The sequence below is a fragment of the Zymoseptoria tritici genome, chromosome 11 (assembly GCF_000219625.1).
Source record: "Zymoseptoria tritici IPO323 chromosome 11, whole genome shotgun sequence".
Taxonomy (NCBI): Eukaryota; Fungi; Ascomycota; class Dothideomycetes; order Mycosphaerellales; family Mycosphaerellaceae; genus Zymoseptoria; species Zymoseptoria tritici.
Window position 1 is genome coordinate 1494644 of NC_018208.1, and position 25295 is coordinate 1519938.

Genomic DNA, 25295 nt, shown 5'->3' on the forward strand with positions numbered 1-25295 from the left:
AGTTCCAATGCTTCCGACAAATCAGATCCTTGGCATATGGCCTGACTTGACCTCGCCCAACGGCACCTTCTCTCCAAATTTCCACGCCCAGAGTTGGCAGCATCTACCACCGAGGCACCAGAGTGGCCAGTCACGGCACGTTCGAATTTAATGGCAGGCTGCCAATACAAAAATGCAGTGCCGGATGCCGTTCTGCCGTACACCACCCATTTTCTATCTTCATCGTCGAGAATATTTACGCCAACCCAAGTCAGCAGAACATTCGACGACATATCACCATGCTCAACCATCGCCTTGTAGCGCTGCTCGTGGCCGTTCTGCCATGCACCTCCTACTCGATGCCCACGACCAATTGGGCGTTCGCTCTGTCGGTCATGAGATGGAAGTCACCGGACTGCGGAGAAGTAAGTGTACCATCGGCAGAACGTCTGCGATGCATGAGACTGTATCCGTCTTATGTCAAGTCTTGGCGGATTTCGCCTTCTTGTCGACGAAGCATTGCTGACCTCATTCTGTACTATCTAGGCACTGTCAATGGAAGGTCCCACGGGTGGCGTTCACATTAAGCAAGGCGACTGCCACACTTGGGATGATGGAAAGAACTTTCCTTCACTCACCTACTCCTGGGAAAATAACACTCGCTTCCAGGAGTTGCGAAGCGACAGAACTTGCGCGGTGCTGGTCTACGAGAAGGACGAATGCTATGGTCACTTGCTGGCGGTGAACGACCACGTAAGAGCTCCACAGAACTCCATCCCGTCCGTCGCTGTCCGCTCACCTCTCTCAGGTCAACACTTGGAAGTCTCTCGGCAACTGTTGGCATTGGGAGGGGATTCCCGGCAGGAGTATCAAGCTAAAGTGCAGAAAGACGGGAACTGATCCGCACTGGGGGCCCGAGACACACTGGGATCACGCAGAGTCGGAGAATAAGCACGAAGACGAGCTTGATGTGCACGGGAACCCTGTCGATCCATATCACAAGGCGGCATAAGATGTGAAGTATCTTATGCCAGGCCGGCGAGGCGACTTGAAAAGCGATCAGAACTCTTGCATGCTTGTTATTTGATCAGACGAGCATCTTGACTGGAATGGAGAGGTAGTGAACAGACGCTCTGCTTATGAATTGAGAATATTATAGTCCTTACCTAACATTGTCACACCGACGCCTTCGGTAGCTGTGTCTACCATCTGGAGTACCGAGATCGAGTACGAAACCCACTCCGCCGCCTTGACCTCCCAAACTCCGCTCGTCTCCAACGTCCACCATACCCTTTTGCGCACGATATCCGTCGACTACAGCACCATACCACACTGACATCGACCGACAATCTGCGCAATATGAAGATCACTACCTTCATCGTATGCGCCATCATGGCCCTGACTGGGATCCTCGCTGCTCGAGAGAACGCTTGCCATCTCGCGAAATCAATGGACCACTGTGGTGCTCGATACGATTTGGAACGTTTGACTGTGATCGCCATTGTCGAGACGATTTCCGCAAGAAGTGGTGTGGGAATCGACATCACACAGCCTTTCGGTTCAATGGCTCTCCCATACTCAGCTTGACACCCGAACAACGACTTCGAACACATCTGTCCTAACACGAAGCGATCCGAGGAGCGCAGAAGTCGAGATTTCCTGCTAAGCGATCCGATCTGGGCAGTTTAGCTTCCCTTGCCTCATTCGAATTCGACTTCGTCAGAAGATGGCATTTCTTCGTTTCGCCGACTCGCTGAACCATCTCATGCTATCATATGGGGTTAGAATGGGAGCGTCTTTGGGAGAGCGGAGCGTTCAAGAAGAAGCCTAGAGCTAGAACTCTGCCGTAGCTTCCTTGCCGCAGTAATGGGTCAGGCACCGGACCCGTCCATGGTACGGTACATTGGGTACCTTAGCCGACCCCGTTCCATCATTTAATTCCGTTATACTTTCAATTTCTGTAGGTGTAGCACGTCCAATATTCGTTGAGTCACTGCCATCTTATTCGGACGTATAGAACCACATAAGATATTTCTCTCGATGGCCTACTTTTCAAAATGGACCCTCCATCATTCAGAGAGTAATCAACAGTGATCATCATGAAACTATCCCTCATCACGGTGGCCACCGCGGCCCTGACAGTATACCACGCTCAAGCTTCTCACTGGAAGCACTTCAACATCCTGTTCAACCGATACCTCAGCGACGACTGCCACGAAGGACGATCCATGGAGCGCGGCTCCGGACTCAAGATCCACGAAGGAGAATGCTCTACCTGGGGCCATAGCGAGACCTTCAACGCCTTCGCGTACGCCTGGCTACAGCACACCGACTGGGAGGAAATGCCAGCGGACAAGACCTGCGCCGTGCTGATCTATGAGGAAGACCACTGTCATGGACGCCTGCTCTTCGTTAACGACGCCGTGAGTACACCTGATTTCGGCCATCCATGATTTTGAGATGCATGCGGTGTAGCTGATCATCTGGCCAGGTAAACAACGAGGAAGTGCTTGGTAAGCATGGTGACTGCCGCTACCTGAAAGGAAGCAAAGGGCGCAGCGTGAAGTTGGCCCGTAGGGAAAAGGGAAAGTCGTCAGTTTGGGCGGATGAGGTCCGGTGGAAGAACCCAGAGTTGATTCCTACTCGCACGAGACTGGTCCCGATTGTGGTTCCAATAGCAACGAATGCGCAATGAGAATCTCTGCGGCGGTCGTGGTACAGAAATCGAGAGAGGACGGCGGAATGGCAGAATGCAAGGCGGGAGCGGGGAGAGACGGTCGCGGTGGAAATGGTGGAGGACTGCGTGATCGTAATCGACACGGCGCGAGGTGAGATATCTTCACATGAGATGACTCGGCTCAAGCGACATTTAACACATCTCCAGCTTTAGCGCTGTGGTCTTCAATTGGACTGTCGAATCAATGTGCATTCGCTCGGCTGGTTCTGTGATTCTCGAAGCACATTACAATTCCCAATAGACTTACACCGCACGCGCTTCTCTCCATACCATACACCTCCGCCCCCTCTACGGCAAATACGCACCACCCGCCATAACCAAATTCATCTGCGTGAACCTGACCCGATACACGGGACTCTTCTTCGTCGGGAACGCCGAGATCTGATCTGGCGACACCACCACATCTTTCTTCTTGCCCTTCCCACCCGCTGCACCAGCCGCACCACCCACGCCACCCGCGCCATCGATCTTCGTGCCAGCGCCGCCTTCGCCCACGACTTTACCCTGTGCGTCCTTGTTGGCTTGAATGTCCCAGACTCGCACTGTGCCGTCTGCGCCACCGGAGACGAGAACAGATGACTCCACGCTCCAGTCAAGACTCCAGATTCCGCCTCGGCCGTGGCCGCGCATGCGCTTTTCAAGTCGGCCGGTGGCGATGTTCCACAGCAAGATCTCACCACGATCGTCCGCGCTGGCGACGACTTGTCCATTCGGAGCGCACATCAGCGCAGTGACGTTGCCAGTATGTCCAGTGAAGATGCGCACGGCTTGACCGCGCTGAACATCCCACATACGCACGGTGCGATCTCCGCCTCCGGATCCGGTGAAGACGTAAGCGGAGTTGGGATGCCAAGCGACGCATTCGACGTCGGCATCGTGGCCGACGAAGAGGCGGAGAGGTGCAATTTGAGGTGTACTCCAGAGACGAGCGGTGCGATCAGCGCTTGCGGAGACGAAGTAGTGACCTTGAGGAGAGAAGCGCACATCCCAGACTGGTAATGTGTGGGAGCGGTAGACGACTAGATTGGTCCATGTGTCGAGAGACCAGAGGCGGATGGTGTTGTCGGCGGAGGATGAGAGAAGGTATCGTGGGTGCGAATCGTGCGAGATGGGGTTGCTGTGACCGTTGGTCTGTGGTTCGGGAAGAGCGATGGATGGCGAGAAGGAGAGCGAGTAGACTGGACCTGAGTGGCCAACCAATCGGCGAGATGATGAAGGTGTGTAGGATGCGGGATCGGTCGGAGAGGTGAGCGCTTTGTTGTCGAGAGACCAGACTCTGATGTATGACTCTGACGTGCCAGCAGCCACCAATGTGTTGTCGCCGGAGAACTCGATACAGTTGATGCTGTCGAAGGTGTTGTGGAAAGTGAACATCGTGACGCTGAGACCGGGCCCAACGCCGCCTGTCCGACCTTCAATCCGAAACCTGTCTCGATTCTCCTTCACTTTCTGCACTTCCATGGCGACGTCTCTTGCAGTCGATGGTGGGAATGGGAGGACGTCTCGTGTTGGTACGTCGTCGAGTGGTTCGCGTTTTATGCGCTGCTCAAATTCGTCCAGAAGCGAATTTTGTCCGGCGGCGGGAGGGTTGGCAGAGTCGTGATCTTGAAGCTCGGCTTTGACATCTTCCATGAGATCGGCCTCCATCGGGAGCGGGCCGAGTGAAAGCTTTGACAGGACAGCTGGAGCCTTCGGGTCGAGATTGGCGGATCCGGGATTGTGTCCGGGTATTCCTTCATCTTCTGCTGGAACGTCCAGGTTCCCTTCCCGTTGCGCGAGAAGTTTACCAAGACTGCGCTCACCCCCAGTCGCGGCACGGTCTACTATCCGAATGTCGAGGTTGGCTTGGATGATATTAAGCACAATCTTGCCGCCCTCGTTGTCCTTGGCCTCGAGGTATGTGACGAGCGTTTGGAACGCCATGTTGCTGAGCGACAAGCGGTATTTGTTGTTGCGGTACAGCTGCGCAATGTCATTGCTGGTCAAGTGCTCCGGTTCGAATATGGCAGAGATCGCTCTAATATCATCTGTATGCTCGCCCTCGAACTGCTCTCGAAATCGCTGAAACAACTCTTGTCCATCTTTGCTAAAGAAGTCGGAGATGCATTGGAAGAAGGAGTAGACAAACAGCGGCCAAAGAAGACGCTTCAGCTCGGGTTTGTAGATGTCGAGGACATTGTCGATCCAGTTCTGCGTGAGGTCGAATGCGCGGCCGTACTTCTTGCCGCCCATCTCGTCGATCGATGTGGGTACTGGGGCTCCACTCGGATCGGTGTTGGCGCTCTCCCGCCGGAGCATGGCCTCGGTGCGCGCATAACCTTTTTTGTTGAGGTATTCGAGGACCTGGCGGCGATAATTAGCATCGTATTCGTACCGCGATTGGTACGACATGATGTGCGCAATATTGAAAGAATCAAGCAGACAGAAGCAAAGGAAGAAGCCGGCGAGGGCGGCGCTTGGCAAGGTATCCGCACCAGATCACCTATGGGAGGCGTTTTTGTCCCCGCCGGAGGACGAGAAATGGCGCGGCCGGTTTGAGACATGTTGGTGTGGTCGATGTTGCAAAGAGAGAGAGAGAGTCGTTTCGAGAACGAGAGTAGTTCCCAGAGAGGTTTCGAAGTCGGAAAGCGATCGGCGTATCCAGCCGAGCCAGGATGCGGAGGTGAAGTGATGAAGCGTTCAAGCCCGCAATTCCCATCCCTTCAATTCACGCGCGCAAAACACCCTTCCCTCATCCACGTGAAAGCCCGCAAATTCGCAACATATGAAAAGTCCAATTCACTCACAATCTGATTCAAATTCTGCTGCGGATTCGCTCCCTGCTGCCCACCAGCAGCGCCAGCTTGTGCCGGCGGCGGCGCACTCATATTTCCCGCTCCGCCCTGAGGTCCGACACTACTCGTTCGCGACGGCGGCGCCGGCTGCGTCGCCATGATTTCGGTGGGCTTCTCACATGCACTGGGGATCCGTGTCGATTCGCTCGGTTCGATAGGAGGACGATGGAGGTTGTAAAGGGATGTCAAGATGGGATGACTGGGGGTGTGGAGTGAAGTTTGTCGCGAGGTGAGGTTGGCTTTCACGGAAGGTGGAGATCGACTATTGGAGGAGTGGTGCCTGAGGCAGAAACTTTTCGCCTCCAATACCGCAAACGCACATGAACAGAGAGTGACCGACGAGTTAGCAGCGCGCGTGTTGGACAGAGTCGAAGCACTGTGTCAAATGCAATAAATTGACGACTCCGATACATCTTCACGGGAGCGCGAACTCACAAGACTTTTGCATCTCTACTTTTTATACGCTCCTCCCCATTGTCGTCCCTCTTCCATCCGTCCCCCCATCACACCCTCCTAGTATCTTTACACATAATACCTCGGCTCATCAAACACATGGTACCGATGATCCCTCACGCCCTGGCCCTTGAACATAGCCGGGAATCGATACGCCTCCGGAACCTGATCCTCCGAGATCATCTCATCGCTACCCTCCGGCTGGCCGACGATGAATTTTCCGACCTGCAACAACACACATCAGTAAAAACGATCTCAAAACACAACTTCCACACAAAGACCGCTTACCTGCAACTCCGTATCCGTAATCGTACTCCTGCTCACTCTTGCGTACCCGGTCCTCCTCATGCCCTTGTACAAGATGTACTCACACCAACGGTCCCAGTCACTCGGGTCGATGTCCTTCATGCCACTTCTTTCACTGACGTAGGTGTTATAATTGCCTTCTTTAGGCTTCGTGACGAGGTAACTGAGCAAGATACTCGGTCTTGGCGAGCTACCCATCAGATCGGCGAGGTAGAGACTCTGCTGTCTGCGATCTTCGGGATCCTCTTCCTGGCCGGAGTGGAAGACGAAGACGTCGATGAGCTCGCCGTATGCGTCGATCGTGGCGTGGATGGCAGGTGCCAGCTCGCCGACTGGGCTGGGGAGAAGGTGGTGGGTGGAGTTGAGGATTGGGAACTTGGAAAGAAGAGCCGCACCCCAGGTGTGCTTGTTGGGGCCAGGGCCGTAGTCGACGTACATGCCGAGTTCTTCGGCGAGGTATTGCGTTGTGTCGCGGTTGCCCATGATGATGCGCTGCAAGTCGCTTTCGAGGAGACCGATTAAGTCAAGCTCGGTCTCGCGAATGAGCTGTTCCATGCGGCGCTCTGACGAATACAGAGCATCGTCAATGCTGAAGTGGATGGTCCAGATACCGGCCGTGATGAGCTTGGCGTCCTCGTGGTAAGGCTTGTAATTGTAGCTGGGGAAGCGGAGGTAGGCAATGCTGCCGCTAAGGAGTTGCAGAGCCAGGAGAACGTAAATGTAGTAACTCCTTTGGCGACGAGCTGCGGGGTTTGAGGGTGGTCGGGTGGACTTCTGCTTGGCTGGGCTGCTGTTCTGCTGCGAAGAAAAGACGCCGGCACCGATGGTAAGCATTGTTGTGATCATGACCCAGTCAGTGTGTTCGCGAACAAGAGGTCCGCCAGGGACGAAAGCGTAAGCAACAACCCAGACGTGGAAGAGGACCAAAAAGTTGTACAAAAAGAAGCCCAAGAAAAAGGTTCGGCCAGGTGCGAATCGTACGGCGTTCGAGATGAGAGCTGGAGTGACCGCCATGAGATACGCAGCAAGGACGAGGCCGCCGTAGTATCCAGTCCAGTGAGAGAAGGCGGTCAAAAGTGCGGCGCCAATGGACCCAATGCCAAAGACCGACCAGCTTCTTGCGAGATTCGGGTAGAAGAGACCGAAGACGAGACCAAGACCCATGGCGAAGATGGTCCAGGCACCGTGAGGAACAGCCTGTGGGCCGCGAACTGGATACCCCTCCCACACCCAGAGAATCATGGTGCTCGAGTCGGAGAGCAAGGAGTGAAGGCCAAAGAAAGCGCCAGCCAATCCGAGCGAGGCCAAGAAAGAAGTACCCTTTACGGCCTGCTGCGCTGGTGCGCTATCGATGTTCTTGCTCTGCTTCTGGTACGCGCGCGCAATCGCAAGAGCGAACAGAACGAGACCGGTCTTGTTCAGCCCGCCATTCTCCGCGTGCATGATGGGCCAGACTGGATTGTTGGTCTGGTATGCGAACTTGGCGACACTGCTTGCGAGGAGACCAATAAGCCAAGCGGATATCCTACCTTCGAGCATGGCCGGGCTGTTGCGGTAGCGATGCCAGATGGCTGTCCATGCCAAGCAGCCCTGCCAGACTGCAAAGCTGACCGCGAAGAAGCGGTACTCGGGCTTCTTGATCTGGTATGCGATGAGGCCGAGGACGGTGGACAGGAGAATTGTTGGCGTCGACGACGAAACGAAACGTCTGATAGCAGGGATGCCGAGGACGAATGGAGATATCGTTGACATGACGGCGACTTCGTAGCCAGAAATGCCCATGTGCCATAGCGGGAAGTACCACACAACGACACCAAGTGCTGTGAGGATAGTCCAGAAGACGAACTAGAGCATGATTAGAGCTGTCCTACGTTTTGGACGAGGTTGTGCTTACACCCAAGTACACATCAGCTGCCGCATCCAAGAGCTCGTCCCATGAGAAGCGAGCGTCGAAGACTTGGCCGATCGGCTTGTCCTTCTCATGCGTCAGAACTGTTTGCGCAACATTCTTCTTGTCGCTATATCCAAACCCCCTGTCAGCACGCAGCCTCTCTTCGGTATATGCACTTCCAGACACGCCGTACCAGCTATTTCGGAAGCCACTGCACGTACCCTCTGCTCAACCCCTTCACATCTTTTACCACCAGCTCGAAGCTGCTGAAGTCCAAGGCAGTCACGGCATCGAATGCGACATCGAGGAGGACGAGGGCCCATTCGAAGAAGGCGTAGATCGTGTATGCTGTGTTTTCAGTCAGTGATTGACGACTCGAATCCGCACGATTGTGCACCCACCGCCTGGCACGCGATGCACCTTGTGCTGAATAAAGAAGTAGACCAGAGGAACCAATGTGCCGAAGAAAGCTCCAGCCAAGTATTTGCGTAGCTTGATAGCTCGCGGGTTTGGAGGGCTCAGCGCGAGGCAACCCAACGTCCAGGGAAGAGTAGCCACAAGGTAGCTAATCATGAAAATGTCATGCCAATCATGGTCGTCCGTGCTGGTAACATACGTCCATCCTCCACAAGTCAATGTCCGGAAGACACCCATGCCAGCCACGAACTTGGGCAAGGAGCTGTTCGGCTTGTTGGCAAGACAGTACCACATAAACACCAGAGCGAATCGAGGCCCAGAGCAGATGGCGATGAAGAGCTGAAAGACAGATCGCTCGGGGTATCGGTCTCCAATAGTTGCGCTGACGGAGGGAAACCATTCCACTGGATATCCAAAATGCTCGTTCTCGACAATTTTGTGGTAGTGCAGCCACATGCCCACGATGAGGGCGCCGACGAAGGCGGCATAGGCGGAAATCGTGTGCGCATGCGAGATGTAGTGACCGGGAATCTGTTCGAGGCGCATGAGCTGATGTGGGAGAATGTCTCGGGCATTGGCGGAAGAGAGCTTACCACAGCGACGACGTCGCCGTCACGGTGTTTGGGTGGCATGGTGGAAGCTGCCCTGAGGCTCAAGGAGTGACAAATGGGTGAAGAAGTGGAAGAGACTGTGGATATTGAGAGAAGATGAGACGAAAGAGAGAGTCAAGTCAGCTCGACGACACCCCTGCGAGTTTCTCCAGCTTCGCGTTCGGCATCGGAAGTACGCGACCTCCTGCCGAGACCGTAGCGCCGGATGCTGCCGGGAGAATATATGATGAAGTGAGAGGAACGTCCGACTTCGACTATCAAGAGGTCGACAGACCAACGACATGGCCGACAGGGACACGGTGATATTGAAGCGGCAGGGTCGATACCATGTCCCAAATGGCATTGTGCACATTACGACTCTCCCCTTAGGGTTATGGACCCAAAACCCAACCTGGACCTTGCGTGGGACTGCTTCAAAATGCTTTCGATGGGACAGTTGACGACTACGGAATCGGCTTCATTGACCGTACAGTGAATTTGGAGATGGCAAGTTTTGAAACACAATGGTCGTTAATCGCTACATCATTCCAAGCAGACCTCCATCTCACCACTCCAGCCCGCTCGCTCTCACAAAACTCAAAGCACAAGCAAAGGGTATCCCGTCCGAAAACATCGCTCACATCCAACTCTCCACATTCCCTCTCTCTAAGCAACACGATGCGACCCCTTCCCATCCGTCCCATTCATCCTCCTCGTCCCCGCAGCCTTCTTCCCCGGCTTGCGCGTCAACGTGCCACTCAACTTCATCATTGCGCCGCTCAACTTATCGCCCATAGTCGGCTTGCGGCGTTGATGATGGACCGGCGCAGCGGTGGTGGTGTGGTGGGCAGCAGTCGCTCCGCGGGTGCCATGGCTGTGGGTGGCGTGGGGAGTCGTGGTGGTGGTTTGCTTGGTCGTCGTCGTGCCGGTGATGGGGTTGTGGGACTTCTTGACATGGGTGGTGGAGTGGGTTTTGTTGCCGCGGAGTTTGGAGAGGAGGCCTTGTTTGCGGGGTTTGGTTGTTGTGGCGGTGGTGCGGGCCATTGTTGTGGTTGGTTTGGTGGGTGGGTGGTGGTTAGGGTTAGGGTTGGAGGTGATGGAGTCGTTGATTGTTGGGAGAATCAAGTCGTGTGGATTTGAACGATGTTACTGACGACCGCCGACGATGCCTATATATTCCACTCCATACCTCCCTTGTCTCTTCTCAAGAACGAAGCGACGTCACTTTTGTGACACCGGCACACAAATCCTCCATTCCTACCCTGTGACTCGTCATCTGTCGTGATAGGACGACGCCAGCGCTTGGTCAAAGCAATCTGCCATGCCTGCAAATGTCAACTGTTTCAAGATCTTCTTCGCCAAAATAGCGATGACGCAGGGTCAAAAAGGGACAACTTCGCGAACATCAAGGTGACGCTGCGTCAGAGTGCTGACCGGGGTCGGGGAAAAAAGTTGGCATTGGTGTGGTTGGATCCCTGCTGGTCAAGAACATGCCAAGGGTAGGTTGGAAGATGTCCTCGTGATGGATGTTCAAGATCATCATTGAGGAGGTAGTGGGACGCGTTCGAGAGACGAAGCGGTGAAGTACACTTACCAGCATCCTCCCGCCCAGACTGCGCACACTTCCCAAGCTACAGAGGACCACTTCGAACGGTGCAATCCGAACACGGCGACGAGCTACGTACTCTGGGGACATCTACAGAATCGAGCTGCGCGCAGCTTTCACCGCACAAGTTTCGCCCGTCTAGCCAGGATTGTGCAGTCTGAGCGGGAGACCGGAGATGACTCCACGACGTGTCAATAGTAAGAGTCGAAGTGAATGCGTTAGCAAAAAGCCACTTCCATGTCAGACCCCGCGTACGTTATGCGCCGCCTCCAGATGCGAACGACAGCAACTTCATGCTATGGGGCATAGGTACTTCGATCAGGATGGCTCGTGCTGTACAATATATTGATGTCGGCCGGTCTAACGTACACATCGTCAACGAACGCCTCAGCCGTCCAACGACAAATCAGAGTGCGCTTCAGACGCGTGAAGGAGAGAAGATGCTCAGAAGCCAAATTCCAGTCCCGCAATCGTTCCAAAGAGCAATCCCGCTGGCAGGGAGAGGCTCCTGCTAGAAGAGAGAGCCCGTTTGTTTACCGTCCTCTATGTGACAATTTCTCGCTCGCGAAGTGAACCAACCTCACACCAACAAAGTCCACATCACACCGCGCGCAAGAAAACTTTACCCCAAAATGCAATTCACCACCATCACGCGCACCGCGACCGCCTCCGCCCCCTTTCCTTCCGCGACCGCCTCCCACAACCATACCACCAGCGAGGAGATTCTCGGCCTTTGTGGCCATATCGCAACGGAAGCTCGAGACATAGTATCTTTTCTCACTTTGTTTTTCTTGTTGCTTTTTTCGCACGTTTTGGTCCGTCCTCGCGTGTGGCGGGTTATCTTGTTTCTATTACTTAACATCTCGGACATCGTTATTGGCGCTATGAATACCACCTGTGCGACTTCGTACATCTCGTGGGCGGTGGTGAAGATAGTTCTCCTTTTTTTGGCCACCTTTCTTGTTACCCGGAAGGAGTACCGGGCTCTCCGCAAGGAGACGAGCGACCGCGCCGCCTCCGCCAGCCTCCTGCCATCAACATGGCACCATGTCGTCGAGATACAATCAGTATCTTTACCATAACATACATCAACAGACGGTGGATCCCGGCGCCGGCGCGCGCGCGCCGACCACTTCTAGATTTCCAACATCACCACCATCAGCATCATAACCAAGCATGATTCTACCTGGAATATCTCAATCTGGCATGATTCTACCCGGAACATCTCAACGTCTTCATACCTAGCGATGGCCCGTTCTGCATCACAAACCGAGCATGATTCTACCTGGAACATCTCAACGTCTTCATACTGCCCGCGATCGATCTCACAAACGGAGATTCTGCTTCACAGACCGCAGAGTGAAAAGTCCTACCTTCATCCGATCCGGCAAGCTTGGAGCTGGCGAAAAGTCCGAATGACTGGTCCAGCATCCCCTTCCCGGCCTGAGAGGAACATCTCAACGTCTTCATGTCCAGGAGCCAGAATTTGGCGACTTTGAGTCACCTGCCGACCACGCTTCCTCCTCGTTGACGCGGAACACGCCTGTTTCAATGGTGTCAAGGCACGGTCGACAGGGAGCGGCCAACGCGCAGAATCGTCTCATGTTACCGCCGGACAGCGAAATCTACTAGGACAGCACGACGGAAGAGTATGGGAAGCGCATCACATCATCGAGGAACGGCAATCTTGACCGCCTGGCGTCATCGGACGCCGGTGTTGCGTACGATCTGCCAACGGCCAAATCAACTGCCTAGACGACACCTTCTCAAGGCCAGAACCGTGACACATCACCAATGGACGATGATCCTGGTCGCACAGCTTCACCGGGGATAGTAGACTCCGAGACTGCACTCATATCCACGTTTGGAGCCTGCCACGCCATCAGAGGACCATGACAGTGACACTGGTCGCAAAGCTTCGTCGGCGGAAGCAAACTTCTGGACGGGACCCCACGAGAGGCAAGAATCTGCCACGACACCAGACGCATCACGATCATTGCAGGAACATCTCACCGTCTTCGCTTGGTCAGTTCGGACAGGGGAAGAATCGCGAGAAGGATGCGTACAGGATACGTCTACACCACCATGAAATTCACCACGATCACGCGCACCGCGACTCGCGTCGCGACAAGCTCCGCTCCGCTCCCTTCCGGCACTTCGATCGTCGACAAGGTCATTGTGGAGGAAGTCTTCTGTTCTGCGCCATTTTGCATCGAAGTCTCGCGACGATTTGGCAGCTTCCTACACACCAGCAAGACTCACACCAACAATTCTCACATCACACCACAACACACGCGAACCAACTTCACGCCACCATGAAATTCACCACGATCAAACGCTCCGCGACGGCCTGCGCCATCTTTATTATCGCAACGGCCTCTATCTTTCCTCCCGCAATGGCCTCTTACGGCCACACTACCAGCGAGGAGATCCTCGGCCTTTGTCGCCATCCTGCATCGGAAGCTCACGACGCAATCCCATGCGTGACGGTTCGCCATTCGATCTCGGCGCTCCGCTTTGTGGCCGGGTTCATTTCTACGGCCGTTGACCTCGAAGGGGATATTGGGTTGGCCTTGCGCTGGCTTAAAGAGCGCAGAAAGCGCAAAGCCGCGGAGCGAGTGATGGTGGTGGCAAGGAGAGCGGAAGGCGAGGCGGCGGACTGAGAGAAACCTCCAATCCTGAGCAAGCGTAGGAAATCGCATAGGCGGTTGGCTCAATAGATGGGGAGGTCAATGCGTTCTGGGGAAGAATTGCGAGATTATGCGTACAGGATACGTCCACGTATGCGATTAATACATACGGTCACCTGTCCCATCTTCACGCTCCAAGCCACTGTCAGCCACGGCACAGCAAGGAGCCCTCTTCCGTTCATGAGGTCGACTTTCATCAATTGGCAGCTTCATTCCGGCACAGGAAGCACCACAGTCTCATTGTACACCATTGGAGAAGTCCAGTGAGTTTTATCCATCCAATCTGGCTCGACGCCCTTCTTCCTGCATGTCAACTTCATGCTCCTACCAGGCATCCCATGCATCGCAAAGCAATCACCAAGATCTTCCCAAGTGTTGGCCTGCCATAGTATTAGCTCGGAACTTGGGGAAAAATTTACAACTGACTCACATCGTCCTTCCACCAGACCAGATGCCCACCGCAGTCATCCAGCTCGTACACCAGCAGCGCACACGATATGTCTTCCCGGAACTTCTCCCCGGTCACGTACTTCATCCACTGCCACGTGAACGAGTAGAACGATTTTCCTTTCGGCCACGATTGGCATCCATCTCCATCCTTGATCTTCGTTCCGAGAGCTTTGGGGTTCTCGAGAGTCTTGTACCCTTCGCAATCGAGGTTGTCCCATCGCTTCACGTTGATGCGAAAGGTCCACTTGCGTGCTTTGGCCGAAAGCGCCAGCGAAAGCAAGGCGAGTCTGAGGGCATTCTTGATGGCTACCATGATGGAATGAGTGAGATGGGAGCTGTGGCTTTGAGAAGTGGATGAAGTGAAGGAAGGACGGGAGAGTCGTTGTCGAAAAAGAGGGAATTGCTAGACAACAACCAGTGAGTGACCAAGTATCCAAGCTTTGCCATATTCCAAGCACGTCGGTGTCATATGGTACGTCGCAGCAAAATGGCGATAGAATGAGAACGACGGTTTGGAGCTACCAAATAATGAACACGGCTGTGCTTGACCATCGGCACTAGCATGGCGAATTTGAGGTTTAGGTTAGCTGTGAGGTTCTTGCCAGGTGAAAGCATACTCAGTGCGTCGACAGGAGCAGCGTTGTACGTACACTGTAGATTGAGATCGTCTTACGACTCTGGTCTCCAGGACCGTCTCGTATGCCTAGCCAACAAGAGCGTCATCATACGTAGAGCTCCGCCTAACATGCTTGAAGGGAAATGCGCCTGCGAGATTTCAAACCTGCAATTCGAGCCCCTAGGTACCGATACATCGAAATCGAGGATGATCTTGCAGCGCACCATGCGCACGGTATCGTATGGGGCTCTCAAACTGCGCTGTCCATGAAACGTGGCTCCTGTTGACATAGTGAGCGGGAAATTTTGGAGAAACGGAGCCGTCTCTCAGCAAAAGCCTCCCTTGTCGCCTCAACGATCAACGAGGACTATGCGCTCTCCGTAATCTGTGCTCCGATTGTGCAATCAATAATGGAGGCATGCCAACGGAGGCAAGTCGTCTGATGGAATTAGAGCCTGGCGCGTAGTGAAATGCGAGATCCTGGGCTCGAACGCTTCCTGCGGTGCATCACATGTCTCTGGTTCGGCGATATCCTCGTTGCTCTCCGCAGCCAATGTGTCGACGGCGACAATGTGCTTATAGTCATGACTCCAACAGGGAGTCGGGTTCCAGAAGGGCGGCAGACGATTTTTAAGCTTTCGGAAGCGGTCCGAGGTCCGACTGCCAGGGCACCTAGGTGCAAGACTCCAGACTTCCCAAAAATTAATTTGATCTCGACAAAACCTCGACATACCAACACAATGGCCGCAACCACCGACCGAGCACGGTTCTACCTCGAGCAATATGTACCGGAACTTCAGGAATACGAGCGCAAGCAGATTTTCACCCGCGACGAGATCAGCGCCATCACCGCAAAACGAAGCGATTTCGAGCATGTGCTGAATGCCCGCGGCTCGCAGCCCGGCGACTATGCTCGATATGCCACGTACGAGATGAACTTGGACAGCCTACGGAAAAAGCGATGCAGGAGACTGGGAGTGAAGGCGACATCATTCAATGGTCAGCGGACAGTCTTTTTCATCCTCGACCGCGCGACGAAAAAGTTCCCAGGCGACATGGGCTTGTGGATGCAGTACATCAATTTTTGCAAGAAAGAGAAGGCAAACAAGAAATTGGCAAAGGTCTTCACGGCGGTGCTGAGACTTCATCCGCGGGATTGGAGCTTGTGGGTGCTGGCTGCAAAGCACTACGCAGAGACACAGGGAGACATGGGAACGGCGAGAAGCTACATGCAGCGTGGATTGAGATTCTGCAAGGATGAGAAAAAACTGTATCTGGAGTATGCGAAGCTGGAGATGGTATACCTGGCGAAGCTGGCGGCAAGAAGGAAGATTCTGGGACTGGACGGGTCGAGGGAGGAGAAGGAAGACATCGAGGAGGACGACAACATGATTGCGCTTCCCACAATCACAGCAGAAGACATCGATCTGGATGCTGGAAAGGGAATCGAAGAGATTGATCAAGCTGCATTGCAACGACTTGCCGCGGCGCCAGCTTTCAGCGGAGCGATACCGGTTGCGATCTTCGACTCGGCGATGAAGCAGCTCAAGAACAATGCGCTTCCAGCAGCTGAAGATTTCTTCGACCTTGTCGCATCATTCAACCAAGTCCCAGCCTCCGAAAAGATCTTGCAGCACATCCTCGAACAACTACAAAGCACAGCTCCCACCGCCATCGAGACGACAATCTGCGAGGCGAAACATCATATGCTCAACATCCCGCTACAATCCGCCGAGTTCCCACCTGCGCTTGGACAGGGTCTGGCAAGGCTAAAGGCAGGCGTCGATGGTGCATCAGAGAGACAGCGTCCGAAATATGCGGAGAAGGCGGCTGCGGCATTACTTGCATGGGCAGAGACGGCTGTCAAGGACCTGACGGAAGACGAGACACTGGACGAGGACCTTGTGACTGTGGTGGAGGCAACGATCAAGCGATACCGGCGGCTCGGAGGGAAGAAGGCTGCAGAACAGGACACAGTTCCGGCGATCATGGCGAGGTTACGAGGTGACGGCGATGGCGATGGAGCAATGCTGATGGTGGATGAGTGAATGAGCCGGAGCTGTACAGCATGTACCACTTATTATGTCTCCGTGATCCCGCTCAGAATGCTCCGCGTGTGTCAAACTCCAGTGGCTTGGTGTGTGCAGTCTGCGCAGGAGAACGAGAATATGCATGTAGGCGGAACCAAAGCAACGATCATCGACAGTTTCGTTCTCCGACACACACCGTACCATCTAGGCCACCAGGGAGCAAAATACGCGGTGCAATCTGAGTGTAGCCAAGGAGATACGTCCGCTGCACACTGTCCGGTCTCAGGTCATCCGTTCATGGAAATCCACCTGATGCCTCCGTCGGGCCACTGGAATTGCGCCGCACGACCTGCCCATCAGTGGCGCAGTGTTCATCTTGAGCAGGAGAACGGAGGTGTCTCTTTGGGAGCGGGCATGATCAAGACGATGGCCAGAGCATGTTGGAACAGCTGAATGACGACTGTCCCTCCTCGCTCTCTTTAATTCAACACGCCTCGCTACTGGACTCCGAGTCGGCCATACAGATCCAGCTCGCCACGCCGAAACAACACCCAATTCTCACTCTCACGCTGCGCCAATGGTAGACAGTTGCAGCTCCTGCTCATGCATCCATGCAATGTTGATAGCACAAGCCTCGCTTGACCGGCTTGGCGATCCCGTGCATGACGGTCTCGACCTCTTTCAACTCGTGTCGTCCACTCCCAGCTCGGTATCTCGAGCAGGCCAAGAGGCATAAGGGTGGACGTCTGAACGAGGTTGACGCCGTAGAGAGGCATGACGAGTTGGATCTCGACGAGATTACACAACGAGAAAGCTGAGAAGCGCGAAACTAGAAGTCTGAACGAGCCTGGTGCTGTGGAGAGGGACCGGGTTGGATCTCCGAATGTAATGTCTTGAGCAAGGCAAGGAGCGAAGAGTCATGCGGTTCAGACTGGTCGACGCAACGGAGACAATTTGCGTCGAGTCTCCCGAAACTAACATCACGACCAACCCAAGGAGCGAGAAGCCACGCAGCTCAAACTGGTCGACGCAACGGAGAGCATTCGGTGATATCCGATCACGACGCTGGAGGAGCCGACTCATCGGGAGAGCGTTCTCTGGCTCCATCGAACAGGTGAGCTAAGCAGCAGGATGGTAGCAGCCTCGCAAAGGCAAACGAAGCGGAGTGGCGACTCGTCTCAGCGTACGCCCATAAGGTTCATCCTGGACGAAGAGTGAGCAGCTGTGCCTTTCGCAGACACAACAACAGCAATAACAAAGACCACCAAGAAAGAATGCGATGCTGTACCGACAAACACACAACACGTCCGCGAGACTTGAAAGAGAGTCTCATCAAACCAGGTCTTGCACGCACCGCAAGTTACGACAGTCAGACATTCATCAACTGCGTCCTGATTAGTGCAAGCCGAAAGCCGCAGTGATGTTTCGTCAACGACCTCTTCCTGCGGACGACAACACACCACGGATACCATGCGGATCTCACGCCTTTCAGAACAGATTCTAGCCATTGAACGGCCGAACGTACTCTCAACTGTGATGCGAGATATCATCATCATCATCATCAGCATCATTCTCTCACCGAGATCTTTCCGGTTCATGTCAATCATGCGCATATCCAAGCATCCATCATCGGGCTGAGATATCGAGCGGCGGAGCGAGATCCTGTGAGATTAGAATGTGCCGACCTCAAATCTCACCTGATCACAAGACTTTCAATGCTGGCCTCGCGATACGCATCTGATGATCGTCCCTGACCTTTCGCGTCCGTCTCGGTTCTCCATTCCCTCATCCATCGTCTCTGCCTTCGTACAAGATATCCAGGCAATGTCTCTCAATGATTGGCACCCTGTTCTTCGACAATCCTGCTAGAGCAAGACACTCTACACGAACTGTGATCATCAAGCGACAGCACTTACTCTGGACCCAAGAAACGAGCTCTGCAACAACGGAAACAAAGACGAGACGATCTCTCGCGGGATCAGGTTGATTGATAAAATATATCCCGCGCCCAACTCATCTCTGACCCCCTTTAATTGGGATCGCTCACGACCATCCTGGTGGCGGCCGCCGCATGTGACCGCAGGCCCGTGGTGTGGGCGCCCAACACCGCCAACTCGACCGACTCGACTCCGCGCTGCTCTTCCAGACGCTTGGCGGCGCAGCCAGCGGCTTTGCGCTCCGCGCGAATCTCGAGAAAATCCCGGAGGAGCTCGACCACCATCGCCGTAAAGGCCGCGAAAAAACGAATGACCGACGGCCAGTGATCAATGATCACGCAGTGAATGGCCATCCCATCCAGGGTGGTGATTCCAACACCAGAGGCGAGAGCGAGCCCGAAACGAACTTTGGGGTTGCGAGGGTATTTAACCCCAACGAGAGCGAGGATCACCAGAAACAAAGAAGTTACCCCGGAACGGATCTGTTCGATGACGGGCAGGCAGAAACCGTGGGCGGGCGGCGCAGCGGCGCAGACGGAGGTCGGAGTCGCGGAGATCGAGGAGAGAGTTGCCGATGCGGTCCGGGTGATGGTGGTCCACATGGCGGGAGGTGAGGTTCGTTCGCGCGAGGTGAGATTGACTTCCGCTAGGTGAGATTCGTTTCGGCGAGGTGAGATTCGTTTGCGCGATGTGAGATTCGTTTTCGCGGTGTGAGATTCGTTTTCGCTGTGTGAACTTGTTCAACGTGTGGTGCGTGGTGGATTCTCACAAAGTGGCCGAGTGAAGGAAAACAACGCGCGATAACACGGGAGAATTGATATACCATCGCTCTCTTGCAGGTGCTGCTTCCCTATGGCATTGCTGTGGATACCGGCTGTTTAAGGTAGGTCCAACTGCAGGAGGGATTGGTAAGGTCCTGACCAGCGAGTGGCAACCATGCGAGAACTAAGCATCTCTCGTCGACCCGAGCTATTGAGTGGCAAGGCGACTTCCTCCAGTAGACGAGTACCTGAAGCTCTTGCAGATTCAAGCTTTCTGCTTCAACATGAGCCGTTGAGCAGCAACGCAAGATCAAACTAACAGAAGAGCACCGAAACGAATGCAACGACGATCTCTGGCGAGATCGGGACAATTCATGGCGAACATGCCACAGCCGAGCCCATCATTTCGACTCGAAGTACTGCCTGGCGGAGCAGTAGCGGCGATGTTCATCCCACCACGGAGACGACATCTGGAGACGATTTCCGGCGAGATCTGTCCCAACATTAGCATCGATGCCTGACCAAACGCAAGGCTACTGCTGTGACTTTTGAGCGGTCGAGTGGCGGAACAAATTCAGGACCAGAGAGACAAGACTCAAACAGCTACGCTGGTGCGATGCGTCCGGGTATCACGCGAGACTCAAGCACTTCCAAGGACCATGAGCGGCGGAGCGATGGAGCGAGCTCTTTGCCCAGCAGATGGCGCATGCATGGTGTGTGTGAAACAATAGAGCTAGGGTCGGTCACCATATCTCGCAATTGAATTCGATCGCAATCCCGACGAGCTCGTTTCGTAGCCGCCAGCTCCGCCGCTCCGCCGCCCATCCTCGGTTTCTTTCTGCCCCTTTTCGAAGAGATGGGTACAACTGAAGATCCTCGCTCTCGTCGGGGTGAAATGGCCTCGTCGCCGCTGTGTTCGTCTCGGGCTCGCTCTACTCTCTGGTGCCGGAATATCTATATTAGATGGCCATACCCATCCACTAGATGCGCCGCAAAGCGCATAGAAGAGCAGCGCGGAGTCGAGCTGGCCGAATTGGTAGGGCACACTCACGCCACGGGATACCTGCCGCCACGCGCGATGGTCGTCACGAGGATGGTCTTGAGCGATCAGTGAATCCGACCTCGGTGGTTTCGACACTATCTTCCTCGTCGACGACAGCGACTCCGCGGCCGGTAGCCGTTGGCACGAAACCGCCAAAGCCCTCGAGACCATCACACCAATGTGTAACTCAATCGCTCCGCTCAAACTGCGCCGTACGACCTGCTCTCCAGTGGCCTAGAGCGTGCATCTTGAGGAGGAGAACGGAGGTGTCTCTCAGCAGAAGTCACAAGCGGGTTGGAATGGGCAATTCATCTACGGAAATACACAATACCTCCGTCGTTCCACTCGAGCTGCGCCGCACGACCTACCCTCCAGTGGCTTGGAGCGTGCATCTTGAGCAGAAGAGCAGAGGCATCTCTCAGCACAAGTCACAAGCAGCCCGAAGTGGGCACGACCAAAATGGCATCACGAGATTGAGTACAAGCAAAGCGTCGCAGTGAATGCGTTCGCGGAATATTAAGGCAGCTATGTAACGACTGTTCATCCTCACTCTCGGCTATTCACATCAAAACTCGCCACTGGAACCCAATCCAACTCTCCACGACCAACCAATCTTCGACTCAATTCCTTCATTCTCGCCTCACGCTGTGCCGATGATAGATAGTGGCAGCTCCTGCTCATGTCTCAAGTCCTAGCGGTCGAGATGGGAACGACGGTACCCGGGATTGTAACCACCATCGGCGTCTTCCAGGCCCTCTCCTTTTCCCAGTCCGCGGCTTCGCCCCTCTTCCTGCACGTGATCTTCGCACTCCTTCCCTTCATACCATGCAGCCACCAACACTTTCCCAGGTTTTCCGGAAGGTTCGCCTAGAGCGCAAAGTCAGCGTGATGAAAGGTGGTGGCATGAGCAATGCACAGCGACGCACCTGATCTCTATCCAAGAGCAGACGTCCACCGCAATGATCGTACTCATAGATCAGCACTGCGCAGTCTCTGTCTGTCGGCAGTTCGTCCGGAGACCAATATTTATCGGCGAAATAGGTGAATGTGAAGGAGTCGAAAGTCTGGCCGTCATCCCAGTGGTGACACTTCTCCTGGTGGATCGTGGCTCCATCACCGTGCTCCAAGGACTGGCTTTGGCATTTGTCGCTTTGGAATCGATTGAATGAGATGTCGAAGTGGTCTAAGTGGGGATTGTAAGCGCCAGAGACCATTGGCAAAGCCATTGCGGCTACGAAGCTGAAGGAGAACTTCATGGTGTTGGGTGCGTGCTTCTTGTTGTGGTGGAATTTGGTTCTGCAGTTGGAGAGCGTGAGTGTGCGAGAAAGAGACAGAGGACTGTTGGGAGAGAAGACGACCTTGCCGCGATCGTGGACCGACATATATATATGGCTCTGCTGCCATCGAATTCCGACGTACGGGGACTACTTTGGTACGTTCGAATAAGAAGGCAGTGGCTTAGCTGACCTCCAGGACCTTACCAATGATCGTGATGGTAGGAGCCAATCGCAATAACCACGGATTCGAACACGGACGTAGCCGGTGGGACTGCAGAGTCTTCTCATTGGGATCGAAACCTGAGCCATGGGACCAAAGAAGCAAGCTGCGGTAGAGTTTCGAAGAACGAGCTAGTGGTGAGCTTGTTGCTTCCATGTCACAAGTCCAAATTCCAGGCCACGTACACAGATACACGATCATGAGCGCGGGGGCAGTGTTCAAAGGACCCGCAATCGAGTCCCTTCACTTGGAGATTCTTCGCCGATTCGAACCTCAATCCTGCCGTTGGTAGCATCCCCAGCACCTTGAAACCATCATTCCATGTTGAAGCGATACATAAGAGTGTTGAGGGTGAGCTGATGATGTTCTCTTCGCGTGATGAAATCTAATCCTGTCCAAGGAGGTAGCCAGGTAGATGGCGGTCCCACGGCAGCGACGACCAACGCGGCGACTCAGGATGCATCTGTGGTGACAGTACAAGATGGAGCTCGCGTGCGGTATGGTGTGAGGTGAGTTCTGTTGGTGTTAGTCTTGCTGGTGTGATAGAAGCTGTTCGCGAGACTTCGATTCCGATGTGACCGCAAAGGCCGACAACTTCCTCTACAATAACCTAGTCGACGATCCGGGTGCCGGAAGGAAGGGGAGCGGAGCGCGTGATCTTGGTGAGTTTCATCGTGGCGTAAAGTTCTCCCGTGGAGTTGTGTGATGTGTAAGGTTGGTTCACTTCGCAAGCCACTCGAGCGGACTCTTTACACATGCTAAGTAGATGACGAGGTGTCTCTCCTTCGCAGGCGCCCCTCCCTGCTAGTGAAAGTCATCGTGTAGGTAGAACGCAGGTTACTTGCGTTGAAGCAAGATCTCGCAGGCGCACTTCCCTGCAATATCAGTAGGCTAAGCTGTAAGTATAGGGTCGCTCTTGTTAGCATAGTACAGGAGACGCTCTACGAGAGGAGGCGCAAAGCGAGGAGCAAAGTTGGGTCGGAGATCTTTTCGGCGTAGAGAGTTGGATCTGTACGGTCGACTTGGGTTTAAGGGAATGCCGCCATGAGCTCAAAGCGGATTTCCTCTTCAGTTCGTAGCGGTCGAGACTTGAACCACTTCCGTAGTCAAGAACGTGACCACTAATGGCTCCTTCCAAACGAGCTCCCTCTCCCAGTCCGCTTGGGTGTCCTTCTTCCTGCACGTAAGCTTTGCACTCATTCCTTTGATGCCATAATTCAGGGACCAGCATTGACCCAACTTTTCCCGAGTATTCATCTGAACATAATGGTCAGCGAGATGGACAGTGGTATTATGGTTTTTGTGCGAAACGACGTACCCGATCTTGTGCCCAGAGTAGACGACCACCACAATGACCTTCCTCATAAATGAGCAGTGCGCAATCCTTGTCTGTCGGCAGTTCTAGCTCTTGGACCAACGTGTACTGGTCGAATCTGAAGGAGTTGAACGTCTTGCCGTCGGTCCAGTCGTGGCAGCCCTCCTGATGGAGTATGGGTCCAAAACCATCTGCCATATTGCCGCCTTCCAAAGACTGGGCTTCATGGCAGTCCTTGCTCTCGAAGCGATTGACATGGACTCTGAAGCCGCGCCGGCGGTGAGATACGTCGCATGAGGCCAGAGGTAGGGCCATCACGACCATCAGGCTGGAAGAGAGCTTCATGATGCCGTTTGCGAACTTCTTGGGCGAACTTCTTGTTGTGGTGGATCTTGAACTGGGACTTGGAGAATGTGATCGTGCGGGAAAGAGAGAGCTCCGCAGATTGGGCATTTTGCATGGCAAAGGAGCTACTTATGCATGTCCCGCTGCCATGAAAAACGTACGGAGACCACTTTGGTACGTTCACTCCCAACCATGGGTTCAATCGTGGAGTGGACACCAGAAGTGTGCAAAGTTCCATGGTCGAGATCGGTGCTTAAACCATGGGAAGAAGTCAGAACGCTGCGATAGACTTTTGAAGAACCAGCTAAGTGAACACTCCGGATCAGCTGCGATCCTGTGGGTATTTGACTGGTACAAAAGGAGTCAGTGCGAAGCTCGAAAAGGAGGTGGCCTGGAAAACGCCGATGGTGGTTGCAGTCTCGACTATCGTGGTGCCCACCTCGAGCGCCACCGTTGTTGTCCTGCGCAGACTGTACAAGCCAAGCCGTCCGAGATCACGACCCTGAAACCAGACAACACAACCAGCAGGAGATGAAGCCAGAGGTTCCGTCGCCATTTGTAGGTCGCAAGGATGCGGCACACGACAAGTATGGTATTGATACCTGTGATGATGTCGGCGCCGTGCTCCGAACAAACGCCGCGAGGGGCCTTGAGAGTCTCGGAGCTGAGGATGGAGGAGATGGTAGTGAGTTGCGGCGGAATGGTGGTCGGCATCGCGCCGCGAGGCGAACCAGAGGGCGTCTCGGCTGCCTGGCTTCCATTCTCTTCGGAATGGACATAGCCATCCTGAGGATCCGTCGCGGCAACTTCCTGCTTGCGAGTGACTTCGATCACGATCTCGTATGCCCAGATGCGGGAAGGCGCGTCGTTATAAAGATTGTTGCTGCGAAAGAACCTCCGCTGTGAGCTCTTCAAGCCAGATGTTCAAAGGCGTAAGGATGGTCGGGTCGTTGTTGCCGGACTGAGCAGCGACGCCGCCGCCGTGAGAAACGAGCTCAGCGTGCGTGCCGGTTGACTGACTTCCGTTCTCCTCAGTCGTGATGGAAACATCGACCAGAACCGAGTCGACCACATCGAGTGAAGTTGACGAATCGTCCTCTTGGAATGAGCTCGCCTCGGCATCGCTCACACCAGGCATAGTGTCCGTGATTCCCTCCACATCGTCAATCTTCAATTCTTCCTCGTCGCTGTTCTGTGTGGATTGGACTTGGTCGGTGGCAGAGTCCTTTCTCGCTTGGTTGAGGGAGTGCGCCCACATGTCAGTGTCAGGCGCGGTCGGGGTGTTGCTCTTTGCCGCGGCCGAATTGTGACTCTCCATGGTACGGAGATATGTGTGTGATGAAAGGGAAGTGCGCGGAGCTGTGGTGACTGCGGCAGTGGAGAATCAGAAGTATTTCATCCGGTTGGATCGACTCCAGCGACGCGATAGCTTAACGTCAAACACTCTCCGTTCCGCCGACATTCCTCAGCTGCATGTCTCTACGATCCTTGGCTTAGTCGTGGCTTTGCTTCTCGAGATCCTTCTCGAGATCCTTCGCGGGAGCACGCTAAGCTAACGGCGGAGGACACGGCGAAGGAGATAATAGCGATTTACGGAGGCATGGTGATCAACATCGCGCGAGATGTCATCTTTGCCGCCGACACAGCGGTAGGGTAAACGACGTCGCTTTCCAGTCCGGGTTTGCACCATCGAGCGCCTCGATTAGTTGGTGGACATGTTCTGGCACGCTGCGCGGCAAACTTGCCGACGACACTCCGACTTGGACACCCTCTTTGTTGTAGTAGCGCCCAATGAAGGG

General features: G+C 54.4%; 11 protein-coding genes across 11 annotated transcripts; 3 read left to right on the top strand and 8 right to left on the bottom strand.

Annotated features, from left to right (window-relative positions):
- Positions 1-132: 132 nt before the first annotated feature.
- On the top strand, positions 133-991 carry MYCGRDRAFT_111364 (uncharacterized protein; the record flags this gene model as incomplete). The annotated part of the gene is made up of 3 exons (XM_003848423.1): positions 133-404; positions 526-732; positions 788-991. The coding sequence occupies 3 exons, from the start codon at positions 279-281 to the stop codon at positions 989-991; spliced, it is 537 nt and encodes a 178-aa protein (XP_003848471.1).
- A 1087-nt stretch (positions 992-2078) lies between these two features.
- On the top strand, positions 2079-2674 carry MYCGRDRAFT_96838 (uncharacterized protein; the record flags this gene model as incomplete). The annotated part of the gene is made up of 3 exons (XM_003848424.1): positions 2079-2402; positions 2455-2470; positions 2532-2674. The coding sequence occupies 3 exons, from the start codon at positions 2079-2081 to the stop codon at positions 2672-2674; spliced, it is 483 nt and encodes a 160-aa protein (XP_003848472.1).
- A 212-nt stretch (positions 2675-2886) lies between these two features.
- Positions 2887-5741, bottom strand: TAFV2401 (transcription initiation factor TFIID, subunit TAF5; the record flags this gene model as incomplete). Its single annotated transcript, XM_003848460.1, has 2 exons — positions 2887-5059; positions 5503-5741. The coding sequence occupies 2 exons, from the start codon at positions 5647-5649 to the stop codon at positions 3005-3007; spliced, it is 2202 nt and encodes a 733-aa protein (XP_003848508.1).
- Positions 5742-6072: 331 nt separating this feature from the next.
- MYCGRDRAFT_77121 (uncharacterized protein) lies at positions 6073-9163 on the bottom strand (the record flags this gene model as incomplete). Its single annotated transcript, XM_003848459.1, has 5 exons — positions 6073-6228; positions 6292-8154; positions 8204-8287; positions 8418-8548; positions 8602-9163. 5 exons carry the CDS (start codon positions 9161-9163, stop codon positions 6073-6075), a joined length of 2796 nt encoding a protein of 931 aa, XP_003848507.1.
- A 719-nt stretch (positions 9164-9882) lies between these two features.
- Positions 9883-10053, bottom strand: MYCGRDRAFT_19375 (uncharacterized protein; the record flags this gene model as incomplete). The annotated part of the gene is made up of 1 exon (XM_003848458.1): positions 9883-10053. A coding segment is annotated over one exon (171 nt), but the record flags the coding sequence as incomplete, so codon positions are not given.
- A 3645-nt stretch (positions 10054-13698) lies between these two features.
- On the bottom strand, positions 13699-14337 carry MYCGRDRAFT_101672 (Hypothetical protein; the record flags this gene model as incomplete). Its single annotated transcript, XM_003848457.1, has 2 exons — positions 13699-13883; positions 13934-14337. 2 exons carry the CDS (start codon positions 14264-14266, stop codon positions 13713-13715), a joined length of 504 nt encoding a protein of 167 aa, XP_003848505.1.
- Positions 14338-15309: 972 nt separating this feature from the next.
- Positions 15310-16344, top strand: MYCGRDRAFT_63935 (uncharacterized protein; the record flags this gene model as incomplete). The annotated part of the gene is made up of 1 exon (XM_003848425.1): positions 15310-16344. A coding segment is annotated over one exon (1035 nt), but the record flags the coding sequence as incomplete, so codon positions are not given.
- Positions 16345-18628: 2284 nt separating this feature from the next.
- On the bottom strand, positions 18629-19138 carry MYCGRDRAFT_96844 (uncharacterized protein; the record flags this gene model as incomplete). The annotated part of the gene is made up of 1 exon (XM_003848456.1): positions 18629-19138. One exon carries the CDS (start codon positions 19136-19138, stop codon positions 18629-18631), a length of 510 nt encoding a protein of 169 aa, XP_003848504.1.
- Positions 19139-21023: 1885 nt separating this feature from the next.
- MYCGRDRAFT_96845 (uncharacterized protein) lies at positions 21024-21565 on the bottom strand (the record flags this gene model as incomplete). Its single annotated transcript, XM_003848455.1, has 2 exons — positions 21024-21206; positions 21266-21565. The coding sequence occupies 2 exons, from the start codon at positions 21563-21565 to the stop codon at positions 21024-21026; spliced, it is 483 nt and encodes a 160-aa protein (XP_003848503.1).
- Positions 21566-22904: 1339 nt separating this feature from the next.
- MYCGRDRAFT_96846 (uncharacterized protein) lies at positions 22905-23496 on the bottom strand (the record flags this gene model as incomplete). The annotated part of the gene is made up of 2 exons (XM_003848454.1): positions 22905-23093; positions 23155-23496. The coding sequence occupies 2 exons, from the start codon at positions 23494-23496 to the stop codon at positions 22905-22907; spliced, it is 531 nt and encodes a 176-aa protein (XP_003848502.1).
- Positions 23497-23818: 322 nt separating this feature from the next.
- On the bottom strand, positions 23819-24814 carry MYCGRDRAFT_96847 (uncharacterized protein; the record flags this gene model as incomplete). The annotated part of the gene is made up of 3 exons (XM_003848453.1): positions 23819-23844; positions 24099-24320; positions 24517-24814. The coding sequence occupies 3 exons, from the start codon at positions 24812-24814 to the stop codon at positions 23819-23821; spliced, it is 546 nt and encodes a 181-aa protein (XP_003848501.1).
- Between the last annotated feature and the right edge of the window lie 481 nt (positions 24815-25295).